This window comes from Actinia tenebrosa, unplaced genomic scaffold (genome assembly GCF_029948245.1).
Source record: "Actinia tenebrosa isolate PJP-AT-01 unplaced genomic scaffold, QUT_ActTen_1.0 PGA_scaffold0__85_contigs__length_37466705, whole genome shotgun sequence".
In the NCBI taxonomy this organism is placed as follows: Eukaryota; Metazoa; Cnidaria; class Anthozoa; order Actiniaria; family Actiniidae; genus Actinia; species Actinia tenebrosa.
In genome coordinates, this window is record NW_028292569.1 from 17,655,923 (window position 1) to 17,683,688 (window position 27,766).

The 27,766-nt window shown below is 38.1% G+C and overlaps 1 protein-coding gene across 1 annotated transcript; it reads left to right on the plus strand.

Annotated features, from left to right (window-relative positions):
• LOC116304442 (uncharacterized) lies at positions 1-27,649 on the plus strand. Its single transcript, XM_031714180.2, is given in 37 exon segments — positions 1-751; positions 2,596-2,703; positions 4,219-4,329; positions 5,963-6,073; positions 6,462-6,575; positions 6,832-6,951; positions 7,372-7,482; positions 7,808-7,918; positions 8,177-8,208; positions 8,210-8,288; positions 8,733-8,843; positions 9,575-9,685; positions 10,110-10,220; positions 10,536-10,646; positions 10,719-10,835; positions 11,257-11,367; positions 11,585-11,701; positions 12,626-12,742; positions 12,918-13,028; positions 13,389-13,580; positions 14,373-14,438; positions 14,950-15,057; positions 15,150-15,176; positions 15,766-15,870; positions 16,526-16,642; positions 16,948-17,058; positions 17,605-17,712; positions 18,055-18,177; positions 19,274-19,384; positions 19,947-20,000; positions 20,204-20,296; positions 20,907-21,029; positions 21,628-21,780; positions 22,674-22,975; positions 23,427-23,508; positions 23,896-24,021; positions 24,251-27,649. Coding segments are annotated over 37 exon segments (6,495 nt in total). The 5' UTR covers positions 1-114; the 3' UTR covers positions 26,194-27,649.
• Positions 27,650-27,766: the final 117 nt, after the last annotated feature.

Here is a 27,766-nt window from a genome sequence, read left to right on the forward strand (position 1 = left end):
TTCTTGTTCGAAAAATAATCGCTTGCTGAGACAGGGAAAACCATTATGATCTTTGAAGGCAGCAAAAATCAAGGAAAATGGGTTAAAAAGTATTTACTGAGATGAGTGATCGAAATGCTATTGGCTCCAGGCACATGTCTGACTTTAGTGTGGTTGCTGGTTTTGTTACTGGTAGACTCAACACAGTCAATGAAAGGACAACCGATCGATACCCATAAACCAAATTTCAATCACCCACATGGGAATAAAACTTCAGCTAAACAAGTAAAAAAATCGACGAAGGGCTCTCAAGATCCTAGAACAAAACGGTCGCCACAGTTTAACCCAGGGTTTAATGGACTTGGTCGACCAACACAAATTGGACTTGGACAATTGGGGTTGTCTCTCAACCCAAGGCTACCTGCTTTAGGTCTACAAGGAACACCAGCTTTTGGACAATATCGAAGTTTAATCCCGCAAACTAACCCACTAATTGCAAACAACGCTGGCTACAGGCTTCCATATAACTACCAACTTGCAAGACTTCTATCGACTATCAATCTACTGAGAGAACGTTCTGATCTTGCTTCTGCAGTCAACCCAGCCGCAGCAACAGGCTTTGGGCTTTATAAACCAAAAAGGTTAAAGTATAATTCGATTCCTCTCAAACCTAATGATCTAGATGGAAACGCGCTTTCCTTGCTTCTGGGACGTAATTCCTTAAACAGCCAACCTGAAAACGACGATGACGATGATGAAGATTCTGATAACAGTAAGTGTATATGTCCACTCGTAAAGTAATAATTGTTTTTTTAAATCAAACTTATTGTTGTCAGAAATTTAAACACCGTGCCTTAACATGTAGTGAAAAAAAATCAATGCAATTTTTACTCAATGCTTTCCTTTATTTTTGAGTCAACTTCTTTGCACATCGATAAAGGTTCTGATATGTACATCCACGGTGTTCCTCTTTTTCTGCGAAAATTATCCAAGTCAGCTTTAAAAAGTGCATGACGATATTTAATTGCAAAAGTGATGTTTATTTTCGGCTACTTCGCGTTGTTTTTTTTTTTTTTTTTTAGATTTTTTTTCTAGTGTTTGCCAGACTCCGTTTTTTTTTTCTTTCAAAACGAGATGGTTCAAACTCGATAACAAAATGTCGATGTTTATAATGAAACAGAAAAGAGTTATAAAACCTCAAAAAAGCCGTCATTGTTCACTTTATTTTCAAAGCCATAGTTTCTAAGAAAAGAATGTTGATATTCATTTATGAAAAACATTATCGAAAGCCCTTGTTTTCTTAGCTCAAACTTTAATCATTTATTGGCATAAGGAGTACACCCACTCAACAGTCATCCAATTGTTTTGCTTCCAATCAAAGACATTCTCACGCTTTCGCATGTCCTGTGAATATTGACTTTAATGACATTTAGAAGGGACTTCATAGTTTTTTGCTTAAATTTCTTTACTTAATAAGTATTTCTTGAATGAATTTTGAGCCTAAATGAAAGTAGGTGGTTCGAGAAGAGAGTCAAATGCGAGTGCATGGTCTTCCTTTGGAAAATTATTTCTCAATGGAGCAGAAAAATGGACAGCTAGCTTCGGTTGCTCTACACGAAGCGAGGCAATGATTTCGAATGCAAAAAGGTACTGGCTTTATTCACTGAATTATAACTGAATGATAAAGTATTAGCTTCCTTGTTTCTTTTTGTTTCTGTCCTCGAACAAGCTCGCTGTATGATTCTTATTGCAGCAGCAGAAGCAACGGTTTCGTTTCAAGAAATATTTAATGTGTTTCGGCATGGTGTTTATAAATGACAAGCTTTGCTTGCTGCATATCTAAATCTTTGTTTCATTCAATATAATTATGTACATGATGAATTAGCAAGGGACTTATAAAAGAACTGAGTGCACAAAACCTTTTTTGCTTGTTTGTAGATGTAAAACCTCAGTAAAGTACAAAGTTTTTAGTAGAATTTCAATAATTGCAATAGTCTGCATATGCTAATCGCTTTGTGTCTGACGTCTTCGCGTATTGTTTTGATTTTATCTTTCGTGACAAGAGTTTTTAAAGTTTTATTTTCTCATTGCTTCCTTGATTGGTGTGATTAATGGTTTTCCTAGCTCGCTATTATCATGCTTGTTACCGGGTTATCTACGCGCTTTCGGTACATCAATTCCTCCTTTTAATGCTGACCGGAAAGGAAGTCTATGGTAGTCAATGCTCAAAGAGAGTCCAAAGAAAAATCATCAGTATGATTACAATCCGCATAATGTAAACACTCGTCACCACACTACGTCCTGTGGTAATGATGACGATGATAATCATGGTATGGCGATACATAACAATGAAGATATCAAAGAATGGTATGCCTTCAAATAATCATCGCGGTAACGAGTCGAACTAGTGCTGTGCTAACTAGTAATCAGAATTAGAGAGAGATCGTGATAAGAATTGATTCTGGGGGGGAAATATGATAGGGATGGTGATGTGATGGCAGTGATGGTGATGATGATGATGGTGATGATAGTGATGGTGATGGTGGCGATGATGGTGGTAATGATGGTGGTGGGGATGATGATGATGGTGATGATATATATATTTTTTCATTTCAGATGGATTCTGCTCGCCTAACCCATGTCATAATGGTGGTAAGTGCAAGAATCACCTGTTTGGGTTTAAATGTTCATGTGTCAATGGATACACTGGAAAACGATGCGCTGGTAAGAAAACACAGTACAAAGATGAGGTACAGGTACAAACACACGGTGCAACCTTGCGCGCAATATTGCAGGCAATGTTGCAGAAGTAGGTTCGTTTCTATTTCAGCAACATTGCATGCCGCAAATTGTGTCGTGTGACATGCCTCGCAGCATTGCTTGCGACATTGCGCGCATTGAATTCACCATCTTAGAATTCAACATTGCGCGCAATGTTGCACCGTGCGTTCGTAGCTTTACACTTCGTAGTTTTCTTTGCAACTTGTCTCGCAATTTTGTTGCAATTGTGCTTTAATAAATAGTACGGTCGCAGTTGCACCGGCAGGGTATGTTACATTAGACTGCTTTTTCAAGCAGCTTCTTTTCGAGAAATCGATTGTAGTCAACCGAGGCCATAAACAATTTACGGTCGATAAAATATTATTGGTTGTATACGTAATTGGTTTGCGAGACAATATGCAGGAGTGGTGTTACACTAAAAAAATTGTCATCGCTAATCATCGCCGCAATGTACAGCAATGGTACAGCTCAACGGGGTCGAAGGCAATGCACTAGGCAATGTGAGTATGGTTTCTCAATTTCTTTGCGAAAAATATATGGAACTCGGCTGTACTATTTGTTTCAAAAGCTTTTGCAAATGGTTTGCTCTAAAGCGATTCTAAGCCTCTGCAGATGAGTCCTCAGTAATAAAACACTTCGTTATTTACTGAATTAGAAAAAGGAATATTAACTTATGGTCCTAAAAAAGCCATAAATATTGGCCTAGTGTTCACCACCATGTCGTCAAATCAAAATGAAAGGCTTAAACTGACAATGTTTAAACCAATTAGAAACCAATCAGAATTGTATGTTCTAATTGGTCTAACAGGTTGTCCAATGAATGAGAGGCAATAAAACATAGACCAATCACGTTCCTTTATTTTGCAAATGTCAAAAACTTTAAAAAGGTTTACTGAAGCATTATAATAAATTTAAGCCTTGGTTAGTTCTAAGTGGATTTTATACGGTTTCTCGAGTACTCTAAAAATAAACTCTGATTTGATTTCTTATCGTGTGAAGTCAAAAGGCTTTTATTAAATTAAATTATTAGGTAAAAAATTATAGTAAATTAAAGTCATCAAACAGTTCAGTGCTACCCTTTACTGACTACGAGCCACTGAAGACACTTATTGAATATATAAAAAACTATACTACATTTTTCAATTTAAAAAAAAACTTTAAAAAATCAGTTAATATCCCATTAGCTGTCATTTTGTTGATTCTTTGGATGTGATGTAATTTTACAGTTCAACAGTTATCACTTTGAGTCGTTCAGTTCAACGAAGCGAGTGCCTGAAGTCACCCATATCTTTATTGAAGCGCAAGGAGTGAATCTCTTTTCTATATACAGTTAATTCTACTTTCTCTACTAATGTCCATTTTAAAATCAAACGGCCTCGATGTCCAGCAGTCAATGCTTGTGTAAGCTACTGTTTTGTTTGTCGCTCCCATTGATGGTTCTATCTTACCACCACACAGGGAAAAATCCATGTCATCCAAATCCTTGTGAGTACGACGGGGAGTGCACTATCTCTGGCACAAGCTTTGAATGCTCCTGTCCTCCAGGAAGAAAGGGGGAAAAATGTGAAGGTAAGACAAATAATATCTAACGTTAACAACTACAAAGACAGTGTTGCTTAACAATTTTGCACAATTCAATAACTTCTGTGTTTATTTACCAGAACGTTTAGCTACACATAGAAACAGCCCATGCGTTTTATGACTACACAAAAATTAACGCCTTTCTGGGTTTTTATATTGGCATCACACTTTTCCATCAAATATTTCATCTCTAGTTGTCGTGGTTTCTTCATCAATGACAGGAAAACCAGACACCAATTGTCTGGAGTTATTTGCTTTTATTTTAGACACTACGAGGGTACGTTAAGTACACGTCGTTTTTTAAATCACATTTCTTTCAGCAAATCAGAAATTTAGTATTCTAAGCTTAGAGGCACTTTAGAATGACCTGTTGTGAGGTTCGGTGGTCGCTAATCAAAGGTCATGGTAAAAACCCATAAACACGAATTTTTTGAGTAAATTTGATTATGTTTTATTTAATTATGATTATGTTAAATTGAGAAAAGCGTACTGAAGAGCGTATCTCTTTTCTCAGTCCAAACTAAATAACTGATCTTAATCATTTACCTGAACTGTTTTTGATATAGATGCATAGATATAGTTACAAAAGCACTCAGGACACCCTTTCTAATGTATATTTTATCTCTTTTAGACATCGTTTCCCACCGCTTTTCATTCCCCGGTGGTGTTTCAGGTTGGGGAGGGGTACATAGATAGCATCTCGGAGTTGCACATCATGATTGTGAATTGACACTGAGATGTACAAAACTGGAGTCAGATTCAACTTAGGTCCTACTTTTGTTCCTTTAGTTTTGTTTTGTATATTCAACCGCATGAAATAAAAAGAAGATGTAACTAGCTAAAAACTAGTGTGAGCTGCGTCGGTGTTTCTAATGAAACAGTAATGATGAAAAGGTAAACTTACTGACGTTTCGGACGCTAATCCTTCGTCGGAGTAAAAGAGTTAAATACAGGCTTTAGCTCCCCTGTATAACAACATTTTCAACTCATAACTTACTTATACAACACGGTTAATTTTCACGCGATAGGAATAGCTTTAGGACCACCATTAAGAGTATTCCAGTGGGGACATGCAGTAAATTAGGGAATATTTACACTGAGAGCGTCTCAAAGGAGCCATTCCTTTGCAATCGACGATTTGATGCAAATATAGGTTACATTTAAAGTAATAGTCAATAGAGGCTTTGCACCTTTACATGATGGCAGCCATGACAGGAGCCACAACCATAGTCTTTTTTCCCCAAGGAAACTCAATTCTTTCTCATGTAAATCAGATTAGACCTGATTCAATTGTTCCTGCCTCCTGTCATGGCTGCCATCACGTGATGGTGCAAAGCCTCTATAGCACACGATATGATCCTCTCTGACGTGCTACATCAAAGATACATAATATAAGATTTAAAAAAATCTTTGTTGTACATTGACAGAATCTTTTTAACTGAAATTCTAACAGACTGACTGACAAGTTCAATTTTGATTCTGGGATCGCTTTAAAGTAGTCATGCATGATAACGCACATTGCGGGTGGCGATTCAACTTCTTTTATTTGTGGGCGTGGATTGATATTCAAAAGCTTCCAAAGCGCGACTAAAAGTTGCAAATCCAATTTCTCTTTTTTCAGTCGAGGATCGCTGTCACCCCAACCCATGCATGAACGGTGGAACATGTACAGAGCTTAGTGATGGTCATGAATGTACCTGTGTCCATGGTTACCGAGGACGGAATTGCGAAGGTGAATATAGGACTTTAATTTAAAACTTGTTCATATATTCTATCGATGCAAGAATCAAAAAAAAAAAAAAAAAAAAAATGTTGAAAGTTAAATGGGCGCCATTATGAGTAATGGAACAAAAACGAACAGGGTCGCCATGTTGGATGATATACATGGCTTCCGTTGTTGGATTACATAGCAAACGACTTACTATTGCCACCATGTTTGATGATAAAACGAAACAAAAACAGGGCCGCCATGTTGGATGATATACATGTCTGCCCTGTTGGATTACATGACAGAGATTAACTAATGCCACCATGTTGGAGGATAGGATAAAACACTAGGTATAAAAAAATGTTTTCGGTTACATCTCGCGTTCATGTACGTACTTTTTCTTTCTTTGCAGTGCGCAGTGGGAGCTGTTCCACCAACCCCTGTCAAAATGATGGCAATTGCATTGAGACTCCGTCTGGCTTTGAGTGCATTTGCAAGGCAGGATATTCAGGGACACTTTGTTCAGGTAATTTCAAATTTCAGAAAGAGCACATGGACAAATCAGACCAGAGTTGTTCAAAACCACTGGAGAATTGAATCAATACACGTATGTAAGTTTTAACTTGGACTTAGCCATCCGTCTGATAATGATCAGGTATCTGCTTTGAGTTAAAGCTAGTAATGGGCCAGCTTCTCACAAGCGTATAATTACACAAACATTTTATAGTTTATCGAGTAAATGCCTTATGAAGATTAAATGTGCTTTGTGTATTTTCCCACAGCTTCGCAAAATAAGTGTCTCATGAATCCATGCCTGAACGGCGGCAAATGCTTCCAGACACTGAGTGGGACCGGGTTTCAGTGTGACTGCCCTTCAGGTTACAAAGGAGATATATGTGAAGGTAACATTAGATTTCCCTCTCTTCAAATGAAACATCTGATAATCGTTCTGCTTCTGCTGCTGCTTTTGCTGTTCTTGTTGTTATTTCGTTTTTCATTTATTTATTTATTTTCTATTTTTGAGCAGAAAATGTAGCAATTGGAGCTATTTTTTCTGATTTGCTAATCCAGTTGCACGGAGGGTGAATAGCGCGATCAAACGGATGAGTCTTATCCATTGGATAAATTTATTGGATAACAGCATCGACCTATCCAATGGATAAGGATTTATTCGTTGGATCGCGCTATCCACCCATAGTACGACCGGGCCCTGATGCAATGAAAATCCACGACTAGATTGATCCCAATATATCTACAAACAAATTCAACACCAAAAGATAATTTTCTATGTAAATAAACTAATAATTGCTTCATCTGACCAGATATGAGTCCATGTCACTCTGGCACTTGCCATAATGGAGGAACCTGCTACGAGACAGACAGCGGTTATAAATGCATCTGTAGACAAGGTTTTGGAGGCAGAAATTGTGATGGTAAGAGAACGTCATTATAGTGCTTGTACAGGGACTGATGTAAGGGATGGATGAAGCTGGAGCACACTCTACTACCCCACTCCATGATTCTGAAACATCTATTTATTCATTTAGCTTTTTCCTGGAAAGTCAGGGAAACCACTACATTTTTCACCAATGCTTTTGGACCCTGTAGTGTAAGTACGGGTTATGAACGTGGTTGTCACCAGCTTCTTCAGTGGGTCTTTTATACGTCCGCCTTATACAGGGTTATATAGTGAAGACAGACGGGGCCTACACTTTCCAAACGACTGATTTTTCGAAATGTTTTTTTTTCCTCTCTCAGTTCATCACAGCTGTCAGATGGATACTTGTAAGAATGGAGCCAGGTGTATCGAACATGAAAATGGCTTCAAATGCGTCTGTTCTTCAGGATACAGAGGTCTTTATTGTGAAGGTAACGAGATCATGTAATCGTTCTGCACCTTAATCAAGAGCAAAGATCTCGTAATTTTAATATTATGATTGAACCCAGAAATATATTTTGGCCATGGGTTGGCATGGCTACAAGCCGGAAGCAGTCGCAATGGACTACTTCGACGATACGGCGGCCATCTTGGGCCGCATGGTATTAAGGCTCCCAGGGGAAAAATAAAGCTTTTTTTTTTGAGTAAATACTTCAATAACCGAGAGTAAAATATTATCGTATCAACAGAAACGGATCGATGCAAGCCAAACCCTTGTCCTACACGATGGAGAATGCATTGAGACAGAAAATAGCTACAAATGCAAGTGTCAGAATCAGTTTAAAGGAGCACACTGTGAAGGTATAAATGTGACACTATTTTGACGTATACTACATGTCTGAACAAACAGGCAATTTATTGTATAACCGCATAATAGCTTTCCTGGTTTTCACTGAATATACAACCACAATAACATACGCAAGCGCAGATGGTGAAATATGGTAGACCGGAGGTTTCGTTCTATCCTAATAGAGAGAAATAGTCAGGGAAGTCTTTCTGTACGTTTTTGTGTTCTTTATACTTTGGTTGTGAACGCGGCCAGGAAAGCAAAACCAGTGCAACAAAAAATGTTAATTGATCATATTATGAGCATACATTGGGGATTATACCTTTCCAATAAAGCAAAACGTTTATATTGTTCCTTTAATTTCTTTGCGTTTGCCTTCAGTTGATCATACAATACCTTTTCAGAAGCACTTCTAGATCTATTCCTTCTTGTTTTTACGATTATTTCTTGATATCTAGACATGGATCTGTGTGCAACAAACCCCTGCATGAATGGCGGTCAGTGCTTTGGTTATGATGGAGGGTTTAAATGTATGTGTCAGCAAGGATACAAAGGAGACACTTGTCAAGGTACGTAGTAAGCTGGGGGTTTTTTTTCGTTCATGCGTTGAGTTTCGAAGCAGATTACATTATAGTAAAGGCGCGGACACATGGTGTAACATTACGCGCAATGTCGCGGGCAGTTTTTCTGAAGTAGGATCGTTTTCTACTTCAACAACAATGCGTGCAACAAATTGCTTCATGATGGCTCTCAAACATCGATTGCCTACAACATTGTGCGCGATGTTGAACCGTGTCCGTAGCTTAAAGCAGCTGATATCACTGGGTAACATATCACGCAACACTGCGCGCAACACATGTGCGGTGACACACGTTGCAACAAAATATATGGCGTCTTCCTTCGATAACAAAGCCAGCTATACTAAGACTTTTTGTTTTAGTGCAAACTGATAGGCTAAGAATTCCAAACACGATAAAATTTGTTGCACGCAAAGTTGCAGAAGTAGAGCATGATTCAACTCCTAAAATATTGCATACAATAAGTAGGGATCGACAAACGCTGCAGCGAACCTGTTGCGCGCAGTATTGCACCGTGTGTCGTGTCGTTTAACAAAACTTCAAGAAAATTGTTTAGTGTAACACCACAAAATCTTGTCACGTTTTTCATGATGAGAGTTCTGAAAAAATCTGCTCTGCTTTTATTTTGTGCATTTTGCTTGTACTCATTCATTTATTGATAGATTGTGTGGTTTTTCCTCGTATTTTGAACTCACTTGTTTTTCCCTATGTACGTTTATCAGTGAAAAACAGTTGTGAGCCCAACCCTTGTCACAACGATGGAGAGTGCACACAAGATGGTGACAAATTTAAGTGTTCTTGTAGAAGAGGCTACAGTGGCGACCATTGTGAATGTAAGTCATGACAAAACACTTAGAAGTCGAAAACACAAAATCAAATTTAGCAATAGACCCATATCACACTAATGAAAGCATTTGTAAAATCGCCGATCTTTAGCTCTGTGTTTCTTCATTACAGATATCATTTACTAAAAGCTAGCCTCATTTCAGTCTCTGAGTTATATAAAATCATCTTCACAAACAACAACAAAAACTAATAGCTTGAGTATCTTCCTCGATATATGATTAAACTTTGTTGTGGGAGTCGCTGCAACAGGCCGATACAATTGCCCACTCGTGCATATAATTCTTGATATCTCCAAGATGCATCACTCGAATCATATAATTCAACTATTCACTTTAAGTTGAACCAATACTGAAAATATCGAGATAGGTGGTATAGGCATTATAAATATATATTGTTTTTTATTTGTTCTAGTGGTCGATAGTTGTTTATCAAATCCATGTCAAAATGGAGGAAAATGCAGCAGTCTGGCAGACGGCTTTACATGTTCATGCTCACCAGAATACAAAGGCAAATACTGTCATGGTAAGCCAGTCAGGACCACCCTTATGGTGTACTGGATTTGTATGCTCCTTTGCAAGTCAGATATGACCGGATTAATTTTATGTTAGTACAGCGAGACGATGTAGTTATTTATTTAGATAGCTTTCAGATAATGCAAAGATTAACTAACAAGAAAAGGAAAAAAGTCAAAGTTACAATTAGTTATTGGGAGAATAAGTAGTGGAGTTAAAAAAAACTCAGTTCAAGAATTGCAGGGGTTTTTTTTTCATAATTGCAATCACCGCATATATCGTGGCACAATAAATCTGAAGGAGTTTATTTGCTTCTTATTAACAGAAAAAGAGCCCTGTCACCCAAATCCATGCGAAAACAATGGCAAGTGCTTGTCCACCTCTGACGGGTTTATTTGTCGATGTTCACTTGGATTCAAAGGAGAAACATGCTCAGGTATTTGTAATATTTAAACTTGTTTTTTCATGAGTTAAGAATCAAGAAATATTTTAAGTTGTTATATTTCAGAGGAAGACGAATGTCAGCCAAACCCATGTCAAAATGGAGGCCGTTGTATAGGACGTTATATCGGTGGAGGATTCGACTGCGCATGCTCCGAAGGATTTAGAGGAACAACATGTAAAGGTAATAAAAATAACACATAAAATTCGAGTCTTTTTGTCTTAGCTTTTCCATAGCTTTAGTGATGGCTATACAGCTATTTCAAAAATGCTTGGGGAAAGTTTGTTGCATGTTCACATGTTGCATGTTGTATGTATGCATTTTGCATTTTGCATGTTGCATGTTGCATGTTGCATGTTGCATGTTGCATGTTGCATGTTGTACGCATGCATGTTAAGTTTTGTATGTTGCATGTTGCATGTTGAATAGCAAGCCCGAAATGCCATTAACGAAAGAGAACAACCATTTGACAGTTCCTTAATCTTTGTCTGCACGTTTTTCAAGCAGAGGTTCTTCGGCAACAAAACCGCAACAAAACCTTAATCGACCTTTTTTTGAAATAACTGTGTCCTTAGATTTAAAATATTTTGTTATTTTTCAACAGAGAAAGATCCGTGTCATCCAAACCCGTGCAACAATAACGGTTTCTGTAACGAAATAGGTGATGGCATCACATGTAACTGTTCACAGGGCTTCAAAGGTTCTACTTGTTCAGGTAAATACTTTTTAAATCTTATGTAGGTTTTAAAAGCCGTCAATACACGCGTATATTAAATGTCATTGAAAGGCCTTGATTGACGTCCACTTTACCAAAACCTACCGACGATTCCACGCGTGATACTGAAAACGACAGTAATGGCAAGGGTTGCATAAATGGCAGTGGATATCAGTTAATGACGTTATTGATAGTTTTAATTTGCTGGATTTTTCAGAGCTCGACAGATGCCGTCCTAATCCATGTCATCACGGAGGGATGTGTACAGAAGTAGTCGGAGGACAAGGGTTTGTATGTCGATGTCCACAAAGCTACAAGGGACTGACATGTGAAGGTATACTACCTCAATTCAGTACATACATCTCAAACATATAGTAATGGACTACCTCGACGATACGACAGGCATCTTGCCAGGGGGCAAAACAAAACAAAGATGACGGGAAATATAGAGTTTCGTGTGTTTGTCTTTCTTTTATTCTCTCTACTTTCACATCCCCATAATACCTTGTGTCTTTGGGGGGTAACCAATCAAAAAACTGGCCCAAATTGAAAGGCTTCTTAATTGAATTTATACTATACCTGCTTTTATCTGTAAATACTGATTATCAGTTTATTCCAAGCTATTTTTGCGTGTACAGATCATCAAGAGTTTTGGTCTTACAGAAAATGTATTGACTTACGAAAAAATGTTTAAAATTTACCTTAAACGTCTTCAATCTTCAATCTTTTTCTGTTTTTTACTTCTTCATTTTATTTTTGGATACCAAACAAGGTATTGTCAACATTGTCTGATCAGCCTTCAGCAAAATAAGTGGGTTTTTACTCTCTGTTTACCCCCCAAAGACGCAAAGTATTATGGGGATGTGAAAGTAGAGAATGTGCAAAGGTGATCGATGTTCCATGTTCATTCATATTTTGCTATATTCTCTTGTGGTGGGCCATTATATCCATTATATCCAATATCCATCGACTTACTGTAACAAAGCTTTATTTGCCCCCGGAATGCCCAATAATACTTTGCGATCCAAGATGGCCGCCGCATCGTCGAAAGAGTCCATTCCATTCCGTTTTGAAGTATCATTAAGGGTTATCAATGTGAGAATATTCTATGATGAAACTATTTGTTACTGTGCTTGAAATAACAAAACAATAAAAATTAATTTAGGTTATTTTGTCGAGATTAGCTTGAAATTATGAAAGTACTCATCTATTACGAATTTTTGATTTGGATTCATGACTTGGTTTTTTTCTGATTTAGCCAAAGATCGCTGTCATCCGAACCCATGCCTGCATGATGGCTACTGTCTAGAGATAAATAATGATTTGGGCTTCCTTTGTAATTGTTCGACTGGATACAGAGGATCGCATTGCCAAGGTAAGCAACCTCACTCACACTCTTTCTTCTTCTCCGCACTTTCTCTTTAAGCTTTTTTTCCTTCCTTCCTTCCTTCCTTCCTTTCTTTCTCTTCTTTTAAATCACAAATCTACCTTCAAATAATAAAGTAATTGTACATTTTAGCATTGTTTTGTGCTATTCTATTCTATCCTAGATCAAGATCCTTGCCATCCTAACCCATGCAATGCAGGCAAGTGCTTGCACACAAGTGATGGAAGCTTTGCATGCAACTGCAACATTGGATTCAAGGGGTCACACTGCCAAGGTATAACTTATTTCCAATATACCACTTTTGTGTAATGTTTTACATTTCAGACCACGCGTTATTCTCTTGAGAATAAGATTCTTTGTTTGAGTTGTATCCATATTTATGTGTCTCATCATGTGCAACCGTTAAAGAAAGAATTGATACTCAAGGAAATGACAGTGGATTCCCTCCTTCCTTTAGCTTTGGACCGTTTTGGAAAGTCCTTATCTCGGACCCTTTGTCCGGGTTGAGTACAAAAATATAAAACCCATATATATGTATTTGTTTGTGTCTTAGTTTTGTCGGTCTTTTTTCTTTCTTTCCTAATAACTACTTATGCTTACGTATCATTTTCTTCTCCTTATTTTTCTATTGCAGACAAAGATCTGTGTCAGCCAAACCCATGTCAATTTTCTGACAAGTGTAAACAAACCAGCGCAGACAGCTATCAATGTGTAAAGAATGTCTGCGATCCTAACCCCTGTCTGCACGGTGGCCGCTGCATCGAAGTCAATGACGATGACTTCCAATGCGTTTGCTCCAATGAGTACAAAGGGAAAACCTGCGATGGTAAGTGCCAATCTTCTATTTCTATTTCTATTTCACCCAATTCTTCTTCTTCTATAGGACTTCTTAGTTTCCTTCTTTCCTTCTTTCCTTCTTTTTCGAAATTTTTCTTCCTCTTCCTCTTCCTCTTCCTCTTCCTCTTCCTCTTCCTCTTCCTCTTCCTCTTCCTCTTCCTCTTCCTCTTCCTCTTCCTCTTCCTGTTCCTGTTCCTGTTCCTGTTCCTGTTCCTGTTCCTGTTCCTGTTCCTCTTCCTGTTCCTGTTCCTGTTCCTGTTCCTGTTCCTGTTCCTGTTCCTCTTCCTCTTCCTCTTCCTCTTCCTCTTCCTCTTCCTCTTCCTGTTCCTGTTCCTCTTCCTCTTCCTGTTCCTGTTCCTCTTCCTCTTCCTCTTCCTCTTCCTCTTCCTCTTCCTCTTCCTCTTCCTCTTCCTCTTCCTCTTCCTCTTCCTCGACTTCTTCGAACTTCTTCTTTTTCAAAGTTTTTTTTGACACCTTTCTGTCGTAGGTTTTTTCTTTTTCTTCTTTCTCTTCCTGTTTTTCGTCTTCTTTTTCGATTTCCTTTTTCTTCTCCTTCTCCTTTTTCATTTCTGTCCTTTTTCAGAAGCCTTCTTTCTTTTCTTCAATCTACATTATTTTTTTGACCAGTTGTTATCGCAGGCAGTGTGGCTTCCAAATTCACTCACTCTAGGGAAAAACTTTCCTATCACCATTTCATTGATTGACTGACTGGTTGACATTCAGCTATTCATTTATTTATTATAATTCTACTGTTTAAATGGATTCTGATCTTTTATTTCAGTATTGGCTGAAATGGGGGAAAGTCGTCATAAAGTACCTGATAATAAAAACGTACCATCGACTAACGGTAGGTACACTCGTTAATCGAAGTATTATTAGTTACACTGGCTTGAATTTTTAAGATTGGTCGCGGAAAGTCTAATAATTTTTAATGCAAAAGAAAAAATGCGCAATTTTAAAAGTCTGTGTATGTTGCTTAACTCATAACTCGGGGGAACACAAATCCCTGTGACAGCGGCACCCACAAGGTCATGGCACGACACGTCGTGGCCAGATCAATAACTCCGTGCGAGAACTTACACTCCATCTAATCAAGTGCGTGCCCAAAAACGGCATGAACAAGGCGCGGACACGGTCACGCCAGACCAGTCACATTGCTTTAGAAAAAAATCAGCCAATGTTAATTCTAGAAAATATCACGGACAAGGCACGGCACAGTTCACCTAATCTAGATATTGTGATGTAACTTCGGGTCTATAGATAAATTATAAAACATTAATTTAAGAGATTTAGTATCACTTATATTGTCAATGCATGCTTTTAATGACAAAAAATCGCAATTTCTGAAAATTTCTTAGATTTTTGCCATCCAAACCCATGTAAAAATGATGGGATTTGTACTTCGCATGAGACTGGCTTCCATTGCCATTGTAAGAACGACTTTACGGGAGCAAGATGCGAAGAAAGTAAGTCATGTCTGAATGATCTATATATAGACATTACCACATATATAGCTTATATATATTTTCACATTAGACATTTTTTTCTCTTTTTCTAGAGAAAGATATCCTCACAACACAAAACGGTAAGTTGGTTGACTGGTAGCACCCACTGAAAGCATCATTTATTGATTTAATAGCTTTAATCAATCTCGCGTCGTGATTGGCTGGAAGCGTGTACTATGTAACTGCACACAAAACGTGCGCAATTTATGCACTTCTGCAATGAAAATAAAGTAACATAGGATGTAAGTTGGATGTTTGAACTAAATTTTACTATTTCAATATCATCGTTTGTGATTGAATTAACAGCAGAAGAGATGTTGCTTTGCAAGTTCAAAGCGAGTAATAGAAAACTTTTTTCGGCCCATTTCGCTAAACCATATATGCCAATTAATCAACATTTTATCACTCTATTTTGCAAATGCGGACTGTAGCAAGCTTAGATCACAGGGATCTCGAGTATCTAAATAGACCCCCTCGGCTCAGACGTAATGTTTTCCATTTCAAACCACGTGAAATTCTCTAGAGTATCATTTCTTTGTTTAATGGTAGCACAAGTCAAACAAATAATCTTTTATCAAGGGAATGACATGTTGTCTGAAATGGGGAAAGCTTGAACCAAGGAGGCGCATAATTTGTGGTATCTAATCACAGTATTTTCACATCTGTTAGATTATTGTTCACCTTCACCCTGCAAGAACAGTGGAGTCTGTGTCCAAGAGGGCCAGGGATACAGATGCGCATGTAAAGCAGGATTTACAGGGTTCCACTGTCAAGGTAAGTAAACTGTTACCATGGTCATATACGTTTTAGGATTAGGATATTTCATATTGAAAGGGCACATGGTCATTTTCCATGATGCATGCCCGTCTGTGCATACCTGTGCTTTATAACAGTGCAAAGCATGCATTCGTGTATTCTTTTTCTCATGTCCTAGTTATATTGCTTACTAAAGCATCTCTCTGTTCTGATGCTTCGTGCTTTATATCTGCATATAACATGTGCGCGCGTTTCCTTATTCTGTATTCGTACTCATCTTGCGTCAGTACGTATCTGGTTTTCTGCCAATCCATATTCTTCGCAACTTCCCACAACACATGTGCTCAATCTATTTTTCTTTATTTTCACTCACCTTGCTTCTCGTAACAGTTTATCTCTGGTTTTCTTCGCAAACTCACGAAAAAACGTGCGCGCGTTTGTTTTTTTTTTTTTTGTTCTAACTCGTCGTACTTCTTCTAACATTTCTCTCGTGTTTTGTCACTCCGCGTGCTTTACGACTTTACGTGCACGCGTTTTCTATTTTTTCAATAGTAGCATGATCAATAAGATTTTGTTTATGCTACTATTGCATACTTGTATTGCATACTTAGGCATGAATTTTGCCATGTGTACAGTCTAGTGTATCAAAAGCGTTATCTCATTTCTTTTTCAGTCGATCCCTGTCAATCAAATCCCTGTAATGATAATGGCAAGTGCATAAGAGACAAAAAGGCAGACACTGGATACAGGTGTCGATGCCTTCATGGCTTTGTAGGAAAGAACTGTGATGGTAAGTTTCATACTATTAATATGAACAATATATTATCCCCATGTATTATCTCATTGAGAAAGAAAGTTAGTTTATGTGTCTTTAGGCTTGCAAGTAAATAAATAAATTGGATAAATGGGAATTAACAGTAGTTAGATCCACAGAGTGGCTCTTCTTTCACTGCTACGAGCAGCCAAAAGATTGTGTTATAACCCCTGTTACTCTGTACGATTTTTTAGCAACTTGTTTCGCAGCGGTGTTGCAAGACAAGTTGCGGGGAAAATTGCATAACAGGGGCTTTATGGTATGTAATTTCTTCCATACAGAAAACTACTGCCTTCCCAATCCTTGCAGTAATAATGGCATATGTGTATCTATACCTGACAAGGGTTATCAGTGCAAGTGTCGTGATGGTTTTACTGGGGCTCGATGTGAAAGTAAGTAGTGCTTATTTATGTCGCTTCTGAATTACCCGCAACCAACTGGAGACCAAGTGCAAGGGGTATAAATAAAGGGCATCAATGGAAACTATAGTTAAGAAGAGTCCTTTTTACGGCTTGCAACAATTGTACAATTGTACTAAGCCTTATGTGTATCTCATGTGGATGCAGTAATGAGAAACAAATATTAAGACTTTATGCGTACGTTTTCCCAACCAAATCATTTCTCACTCTAGCTTGGCCAACGTTTACTTCCATGGTCGCTTGCAATTGAGAACAGCTTTAAAATTTTATTAACTTCAAATGGAATGGAACAAATGGATTTCTATGCTTATTCATGTTGTTCATTTAATATTTATATGCGCATATGAGCACGTTCGATTCAATTTCTTATGTCAAAAGAAATGGACCATCATGCTATCGAATAACAATTGCAACATTTCTAGCTTAACATCCATGAATAGCAATCAGTCGTTTTCGATCCCTGATGTCGAAACATTCCATATAATAACGAGGTGTTTCTTTTTTGGCTTGCTTCCGCAGGAAGCCCATGCAGTCCAAATCCATGTAAAAATGGCGGAACTTGTCTCGTATTTTACACTGTTTACTTGTGCAAATGCCCCAAGGATTACAGAGGAACTCAATGCGAAGGTTTGTAAAAATATATATGTTCCGCTAAGCCTAAAATTTATTTTTCAGTGCTTATCATCAAAGAAGCGCATGTTTTCAGAAATGTTTTGTCTTCGTCCTATATTGGTATTATATGATTTTGTTTGTTGGACAATGTTTTCTGCTTATTATTGCTTCGTAATTTCATTGACACAAAAAACATTTTCTTACGAATTAGTTACTACAGTACCGGTACAGTACCAGTAGTTGTTTAGCAACTACTAGCACTCGATTCACTTGTTACTGTGCAAACAAAACGAAAAAAAGAGACAAGTTTCAAAGACCATTCCATTGTAGCAATTTCTTTTTTTTTTTTTTTTATAGCCTCGCTTGCTAACAGACCTGCTGCTCACGTGGTCGCTGCTCAAGACATCACTGCAACAAGAAAAGCAGAAACAAGTAAACCTTCAGATCACGCTCTGCCTTCTTCTCACATCCTCAATAAAAGTAAGTGAAATATTGATGGGTCTTGATTATGAAAACGACTTGATTTAACCCATGAATCAGATATTGATAATAATGAGGTAAGTACCACCAGCTGATCTAAGAAAAAAATGTAAGCCAATCAGAATTGAGAAAATTTGCAAAACTTAGGCGTCACTTTTTCTCTTAAAATCAAGCGGATTTTCAGGTCACTAATCATACAAAAAGATAACCTTGCTAATACGTGCTTGATAATAGTGACACAATAAATCATGAGTTTTATATTTCTGGTGGCTTCATGACACCCTGGTTTTGCAGTGACGTCATTCCTACGTCACTTTTTAAGATCAGCTGGGAGTATTAGTGATAATAGATGCTGATTCTACGATTCAGTAAATACATATACTGCATGTGCATATTGCAGAGTGTTTGCATTTTTAGCATGTTTGCAAGAGTCTCGTATGTTTGTGCATGGGTGTTGAGGTGGTTACCATCTTCGAATGATATCGAAGAAAACTTATTCAAAGAACATCGTCCACCCACTTTGAGCTTTGAATTGCAAATGCATGTTAAAAAATGCGGGGGTTGAGATGGTACGAGAAAACTGTGTCTGTGCATGCATGCTAGCATGTAAGAATATACCAAAATATAAAGTATGCAGATATTGAAACTTGATCTTACGAAATTATACGTACCACCAAAGCCGTTCATTTCCATACTCGAAAGGAAAAACAGCATTTTATTCATTAGTAGAATTTTTGACAGCAAACACGCATGCGCAAATCTCTACACGAAATCATACTTCATATTATCGTCGAGGACCCGGTTGTACCAAGGGTGGGTATCAAACTGATGAATCCTTATCTATTGGATACATTTATTGGATAACAACACCTTATCTACTGGATAAGGATTTATCTATTGGATATTGCTATCCACCCTTCCTACGACCGGACCCAGGTGTACATGCATGAATGCCTATTGCACAAATCGTTATGACAGTTACTTTAGATGAGATGCAGGGGGAGGGAATTGTATGCCTTATGCTGTGTAGACTGTAACTGAACGAAATACAGTACAGTTAAACTGACACGACTGACACTTGCATGTATTGAATCAGCATCTGGATGCAAACCCGACCCGTGTAAGAACAATGCTGTGTGCCTTGACACCATTGATGGTGGCTATGAATGCTTTTGCCGTGGTGACTACTCTGGATCCAAATGCGAAGGTTTGACATATGACTAACGGACAGACAGAGATATAGACAGACAGACCGACTGACAAACAGACAAAAAAAAAACCAGAAAAACACAGAAAAACAAAACGAAAAAATGATATACGAATAACCAAACAAACAGTGACTAACTATGTAGCTATGATTACTTTAGTTGACATAAAACTGAAAACACAGACAGATAGACGCACAGAAATTAAAGACAGACAAACAGACAGACAGACAGACAGACAGACATAAACATACTGATGCACTAACCAACCAGCCAATGGTCAACAAACAAACAAAATTCAACCTCAAAAAAGACCGAGAAAATAATTAAGAACTGTGAAAAAATGAACAGTGACTCATAACTGAACTGCACAATACGATCAACAAACATGCAAGCGGAGCGAAACAAAGAAAAAAGCTTATAAATAAAACAAAAATTACAATGAAAAGAAAATAATTGGAGCAAAATGACAGGAACTGTTCTCTCACATGGTTGAGCTAATTGCACATAAAAATAAAAATACCAAGAAATATGTACTAATTAAAGCTTACCTTTTGCTTGTAGATATTGGTGTTTATACGTATTCCTCTGCTCCCAAGTTCTTTCCTGGAAAAGGCGGTAAGTCGAAGAACTGAATTTCTAAGAATGGCATATAAGATTCTAAAAATAGCATCAAAGAGTGCTCATGATGGGGCGCAGGGATTCCTTCTCTTAGTTCATATTCTCTTGAAATGTGTAATCACACTTATCTATCGCAAGAACCCTAGACACTTTCTAGCATATCATCATTGTACCTTATATGTTTCTTTTGGCCTTCGCAGAGGAATGCAAGCACTGTGATCGTTACGCTCATTGTGTTGCTGGTCACTGCATCTGTAAGAATGGATATGTTGGCGATGGCTTAGACTGCTGGGGTATGTATTTGACTACAACTCTAATTCTTTTTTACAGCATAGGGTTTTTCATTGCCACTGTTTTCATTGCTATGCGCTGATCGAGACAAAAGTCGTTGCAGTTGAACGGGAAATAGACAGCCATCAATCAAATAAATCGTTCCCATGTACCTTCTGACGTTACCATGAACCGTGCGTAAACGAACGAAAAACTTACTCCAGGTTAATCAGCAATGGATGGAATAGTATCAATTAAATAGATTGGCCCCTGTGCCCGGTTCAAGGTACAAAGCTAGGATTATCCAGTGGATAAGTCTATGCTGTTATCCAATAAATTTATCCACTTCATGTTGATAGCGCTTATCCATCCTTTGTACAACCGGTTCCTGTACTTTACCGCCGTTCCCATGTACTCTTATGCAATTTATAAGCTAATGTAATTTATAAACTAGCGATCGCCATTGATTTGATTGACGGTGGTGTATTGCTCATTAAACTGTCCCGAGAATTTGTCTCTAATAGCGCGCAGCATTGAAAGCTGCAGTAACTGATACGTTATTTGGCCCCTAACCTTTCCTCAAATTAAGAGCCCCTCTATTCTATAATGTAATCGTCATTCATTCATTCGCAGAGGAAACACTAGAGGACCGGGAATGGACGTGTGAGGTTAATCCATGTCAAAACGGTGGAACCTGTAAACCAGGAATCTCGAAATGCGTTTGTAGACTTGGATACATTGGCAAATATTGTGAAGGTAGGCCGGCAGCATACTCTTTTTTAGCAGCATTTTTATTAATGTATTGAATTAAACGTATTGCTGCATAAGAGGGCAACCATACTCGTTGTTTAAGAAATATGAAGCACAAACACAAGCATAAGAGTCCTTATTTTATTGTTGGTACGAACGCATCGGAACACAAACACAAGGATCAAAAAGTGAAAACCAGGGGTGGTTACCATCAAACCAATCCGTCCGGTCGAAAATTTAATTGCCAATGGTGAGAAAAGTGCGGGTAACTTTGACTTCAGAAGAATGGTACGCACGCCTACCGTAGGAGCCGAAAAGAGAAGAAAAGTGGACTCAATCGCATGACCGAGCTTTCTGGAACTTTCCGATCAGAATGGCACATACCATTCGTTTTTCCAACCGGAATTTCCGGTTTTACAGCTAAATGGAAAGTACACAGGTCTTAGCTAGTATGAAACAGTCCAATCATCTTGCATTGAAAACATGCCACTCAACTGATATGTTAATTGATAACAAACTAGTTTTCTTGAATATCTTTACGTATTTGAAATGGATAGCCACATAGCTTTGCACTGCAGTTTTAATGGCATTTCTTTACTTGCAGAGGATTGTTCTCCTTCGATTCATCTCAGCTTTGACAAAGTATCAGCGAGCACTTTATTAGATGATTCAGGAGATAGCAACAATGCCATGATCGTGAATGGGGCGCAGATTGCTCCTCACAGTGGGAAATGTGGGAACGCTGTCAATCTTCTGGGTAAGCTAGATTTGTTTCAAAGCAATATTGTCTGTGTGTTTCTGTTTGATTGTTATGAATCTGCTGCGTGATATTTTCATTCTTGGATGCAAAGATTGTTTGGACTAGAAATGAAAAAAACAAAAACTTGATCTTTGAGACTTCACCGGACGCTCTAGTAACAAGTCTTCGTCTCCAAAAAAGAAAAAAAAAAAAGAAATTCATGTTCCAACGAAAATTGTTATGCTCAAATCTGTAGTTCATTTTTGCGGTAATATCAAAGCCAGGCCGGCTTCGGAATGAATTTCAACTGCATGTACGAGTCGATTCTATTCAACTAATAAGCATCACCTCAGAATCCGAATCAACTCTCTTCTTGTCATTCGATTCGCTGATCGTTATTCTTGAGTGGTGGGTTTAGTGGATGCTCACTTGCTGCCAGTAGTGCACGGCCATTGTACCCAGAAATAACTCCTGAATGAGTAAATAGCACATCCGAGAACATAAAATTCAAAAGGTGCAACCGTCTAGACGACCTGGCCCTTGAAGCTTTCACTCGACAAAGTATTTTCATTTAAGGTTCTCTTGGATGAACCAAAATAAAAATCCTAAAGAATCCAAAGTATATCAATACGGTCTGTTTTCCCTTGCGGTATGTGGCCCAATGTTCGTGATCTTAATGCCATATTTCTTATCGAAGTTAGCACCTTTTTGTGGTCTCTAACAAACCTCTAGCTTAACTCAGGAATTCATTTTCGTAAAGAGCAGACATCTTCGAGGAAAATCGTATTTTCACGCCTTGTTGAATCGTGATGTTCTTCTATGAGTACCGAGTAACTAAAACCTTTACATTTTTCTCAAAAAAATTCAATAAGGTATGCGTATTATCGATAATAACTTCATGTTTAAATCAGGGGGAGATATCCTCATGGATGGCTCACATTTCAAACACATTCCAAGAGAAGGCATCACCATATCCATCTGGATCAAACTCGAGACCAAACTTGGTGTGCAGTCCATTTTTGACACCGTGGGAAGCCATTCGCGTCATAAAGATGGTCAATACCATCTGGAGGTGGATAATGGTAGAGTGCGCTGGTTCCATCGGGACGAGAATCGTCAGACTATCTTTAGTGTTCTGAGTAAACCAGCTGTGAGTGAAGGACGGTGGACACAGCTTACAGTTACATACAGCGCTAATAAGCAGCGTGCAAGGGTAATTAAAAATGTGTAAAAAATGAAACTTTTCTACATAGACATAGACACCATTATAAAAAGGATGCATTGTGTTATAACTTCGGTAAAAAAAAAACAAATAAAAACACCATGTAAGGCATGGTCACCTTGCTTGCAATCCTAGAAGGTTGTATGCTACGTAATCTTTTTTAATTTGCTGCTACAGCTAGTTTGGATATCCCTGTAGCTTAGAAATAGTGTAGATCTAATCCACTTTGACGTAATGCTTTCCCATTTCAAACCACATAAGTTGTGACGATAACCATGTTTCTTCTCATATGAAACATTTAGACAAAGAAATGATACTAAAGGGAATAACTGTTGGTCTTGATTGAGAAAACATTACGTCAACCGTAAAACCTTTTGGTGCCAATTCAGTTTTGGATTATCAAGTATTGACCAGGAGTGTTGTTTATGTTTTTTTTATCAAGGTGTTTGTTGATGGTGACATGATCACCGAAGAAGGCGGTCATGGATTACTCTCTCAAGACTGGTCAGGCAAAGTGGGAATAGGTAAACAAGACTTCATTTTATTCAACCTTGTTCACAGGAATTAGATCATAAAAGTCTAATCGGAATTTGCAAATCAAGAGTAGCATAGCAATAATACACTCGCCTCTCACATCTGAGGTTTAGAGTGCAATTCCTAGTCTTAGCAGCACTTAATAAAGTTTGTTAGGTCTTTCCCTTGATTTGCGGGTTTAATTTTCTACGCGTTCTCCGGTTTTCCTCCCTCCACAAAACCTAACACGTGAAATAATGGTTCCATATTTCAGTTATCCCTGCCCTGAGTTTTATCAGCCCAGATAGCTGTTTCAGGATATTTATAAAATGTGAGGGTTTTTTCTTATAAGTCGGGACATCTCTTGTACTAAATGTGTTTTGCTGTTGATTTTATAGGCAAACATCAGCATATATTTGGTAATCGTCTGTTACGAGGCATGGTGGATGAATTCTATATTTTCCCAGGAGAATTACCTCGACTTGAAATACTTGTACTCATGCGCCACTGCAAAGTGTACTTCTGTAAGTAGACTCGCTTTTAAAACAGACTTACAGTGCTTCAAACATTGCGCAAATTTTCTTTTTGTGCTTTGTAATCCCGATGTCATCCCGATAAAGTCACCGGGAAAACATTAGTCAATTTGAGTGAAAGCAGGTCACGAATCTATAGAATCGATAATAAGGCTCAAAATGTTTTTTATGTTTTTTTGTCTGCTTGTCTAACACTCGGGTAATTCCATCTTCTTCACAGCAAATTTTAAGAATAAGAAACAAAAGGATACCAAACAAGTACCTCAACTATCGTTTTCACCAAACGCACCTGTTATCAATTCCTATGCACCACCCATCGGTGGCAAACCTTTATCACCATCAAACCAAGAAGCAAACAACGATAAAGTAGCCAATAATCTTGAGGAAATTCTCGATAGTTTCGAAGAGGATAAGCCTGTCGTTCCACAGCGTTCGGCCTTGAGTCCAAGCTACCAGATACAGAAACAGCAAAGACCATTACCAATGGAATGGGGAAACCAAAGGCAATACCAGGGAACCGTTCAGCCCAATAGATATCTTCTCAATAGATACCATGGTTTTGTGCCTTCACAGACACAACCGTTCTTCAATAGAGGTCGTAAAATTCCACAATATCAAACTGGAGCGAGACAGGATGCATTACAAAGACCAGTAGGAAAGCAAACTATGTTCAACAATCCGCAGGCAGGAAATCCTGCACTTAGAAAAGTCAGCGTCAATAAAGGCTATAGATTTGAGCAGTACGGATCACAAAGACATCCAGCATTCAACCAAATGCAGATACCATTATCGTATTCAATTAACCCTCCTCGTCAGGTACCTCATGGAAGAGCATCCTCTACGGCCCAAATGCGCGGCCCCTTGACTTACATGAACGGGCTTTTGGCTCCCGCGCGACCAGTCCCCGATACCAACTTTGAAGTTAGTTCCACTAAAACTCGGATTCCAGTCAACCAATTGTCTCCCTATGCCCGCAGAAGACAATACTTGAGTCAGTATAATCCTCCCTCAAGGACAATGAAAACTGCTACAGGAGTTTTGCACAGCTGGCTTAACAGCGCTACTCCTGACCTCAATAGAACTCCATTAAGATCATCAGTTTATCCCAAAATTAATTACCCTCAGAAAGGCTGGTACAAATCAAGCCAAACAGTTCCTCGACAATCCATGCAACCATTTAATCCACGGGGTTCGACGAATTATCTCGCATACAACCGAAGATATCCTAATTTACGGCCACAACGACCTGCCGCACTCCCAAGACCTGCGCAGTCGTACCGAGGAGCACCAAGTCCATATAAGGTATCGTACACAAACTATGATAGAAAATTGGACGGTAACTATGCAAATGACAAACCACAATCATCAGTCTACGACTATACGCACGTAAGAGGCAATCCAAGGACAATGAACAATAGGGAAAATACTGGATTGGACAAGAACAGTCTATCTCTGACCGGACGGCGACCGTCTCTCCAGAAAAACAACAACAAACAAAACTACGCGACCGATTTACAAGGATCGCTAGACTCGCTGAAACAGTCCGGCTTGATTAGAAAAGTCGATCCTAGTAAATATCTGGCTTTCAAACTGACGCCCCAATTCACATCAGACCCTAACAAAATGTACAGCAACGCTCTTGTACAACTGAATTCACAACTACGACAGCTAATGGACGACCACACGGTTGACTTCAAGCCCGAACAACTCCATTTCGTTATGGGCTTGCTGCAGAAAGGTCTTGATCAAATGGAGCAAAGCGTAGAAGGCAAGCAAGGGAAAATTATCACAGGTAAAGATAGGATACCCTACACACAACAAAGACCAGGCTTTCAGTATACACAGGCAACCCAGACGCAGCGTAAAGATGAAATCTTACGCCCAGTGCAAAACTCACAGACTGTGTACCAACTGACTTATCCTGACAAACAACTGACCAAACACAGCAATATCGACGAACGGCTGAACTATCCATACGATTCAAATTACATAACAGAGTACGGTAGACCGACGACCGACTTCACAAGATATTCGCACACTTTGACAAGGATATTTAAACGCCGTAAAAAAGACATTAATAAGATAGTTACGTTTGTGAAGCAAGAACTGAAGAAACAGAAAGAAAATGATAAGGACAGCGATAAACAGAAAGTGAAATTCTAAATTAATGAAAAAATTAAAGCTAACGATAGAAAATTATAAGTTAACGACAAAAGCAAAATGAATATAAATTCACGAAAGGAAAATGAATACTTGGAAAGCAAAAAAATTAAAGTAAATCTATGAAAGTAAGGTACATAAAGCTTGAAATACATAAGGGAAAATTGGCAAACATTTTTTAAACAACTATTTATTGTAACACTAAAAAGAAGCGAAAGTAGATGAGTACGTAACTTGGTCGAGCTTTACTGTCGTTATGATTTTTCTATTCTAAGAATAAGTCATTCTGTCTGTTAATACAGAAATCACGTTCTAATGATTGAAGAAAAAAAAACAAAGGTAACTTAAGCTAATACCAGGATTCCGTAAATTTATCCAGATAACGCGATAGAATAGATAGCTGTACACCCTAATTCACCACTTTCCATACATCAGTTCACCTATTACGTTTCAAAAGAGTTTCAAAAGTTTTTTTTTTTTTTTCAAATTTGAACCTTGAAGCCCCCATTGAATGCATTGTGTTTGACCTTTTACTGCAATTTTCGTAAACATGCGAACTCTGTGTGTGCGAGTTGCAAGCTGAAATTTATTTTTTCGCTGCCGCCAGTCAAAAATATGAAAGGTACCGACTGATTAGGTTTGATTGACGGCAGCTAAAAACAAATTTCAGCGTGCAGCTCGCAGACACAGAGTTCGCATGTTTACGAAAATTGCAGTAATCGATATATGGAAAGTCTAGAAGGGACTGTAAATATGATCATAGTAAAAATATATGAACAAAATGCTGTAAAACAAACTTTTAACTTCGATCACCATGAAGCGTTACCTTTGCTACGCAAACATCATTTAAAATCAAGAATCTCATTGTAGAGAAGTTGTTTTTGAGTTAAATAGGTGTTAGCTATTTAGGGACAAATTTGTGCCAGCAACACACAAATCCAGCAGATTTAAATGAAAGAAATGTTAATGTATATAGAATATAAATAGAGTGTAAATAGCAGCATTGTAGGTTACTTTAGAAAATTCCATTCGAAAAGTATTATATATGTAAATTGAAATATTTAAGCTTTAAGCTATCAGTTTAGCCACTTGTTGCATGCTTTGTACTTTTATAAATAGATGGTACAATAGAGTATTAGGTTAGTAAAGTTAACAGCCGAGAGGGACTGGGACTGATTTTCCGGATCATTGTGACACTAGAGAAAGATGTTTTTGCATGTTGAGATCCAGCATGTTTTCCAAGAATAGAGTCTTTGCTCCTTCACGTGCTAGCGGCCATGTTAGATGGTAGAACAATAGAATCCCTTTACGCTTGGGAGTTTAATTATTTCTTATGTAAAACGATTGTAGTGTTACTTTCATGTCATCCAATATGGCTGCCATCACGTGACGGTGTAAAACCTTCATTCAGAGAAGTTTTCCTGAGAATGTTTTAGAAATACTTGCAGGTTTTTTTTTTCGAATATACAACAAAAACTCGTGATTACACTTCTGTAAGAGCAAGAGCAAGGACAGCATTAGCCTTAAATTCTCGCCTTTTGTAAGAGGTTATAATCAGACGTTCACATCGACGGAA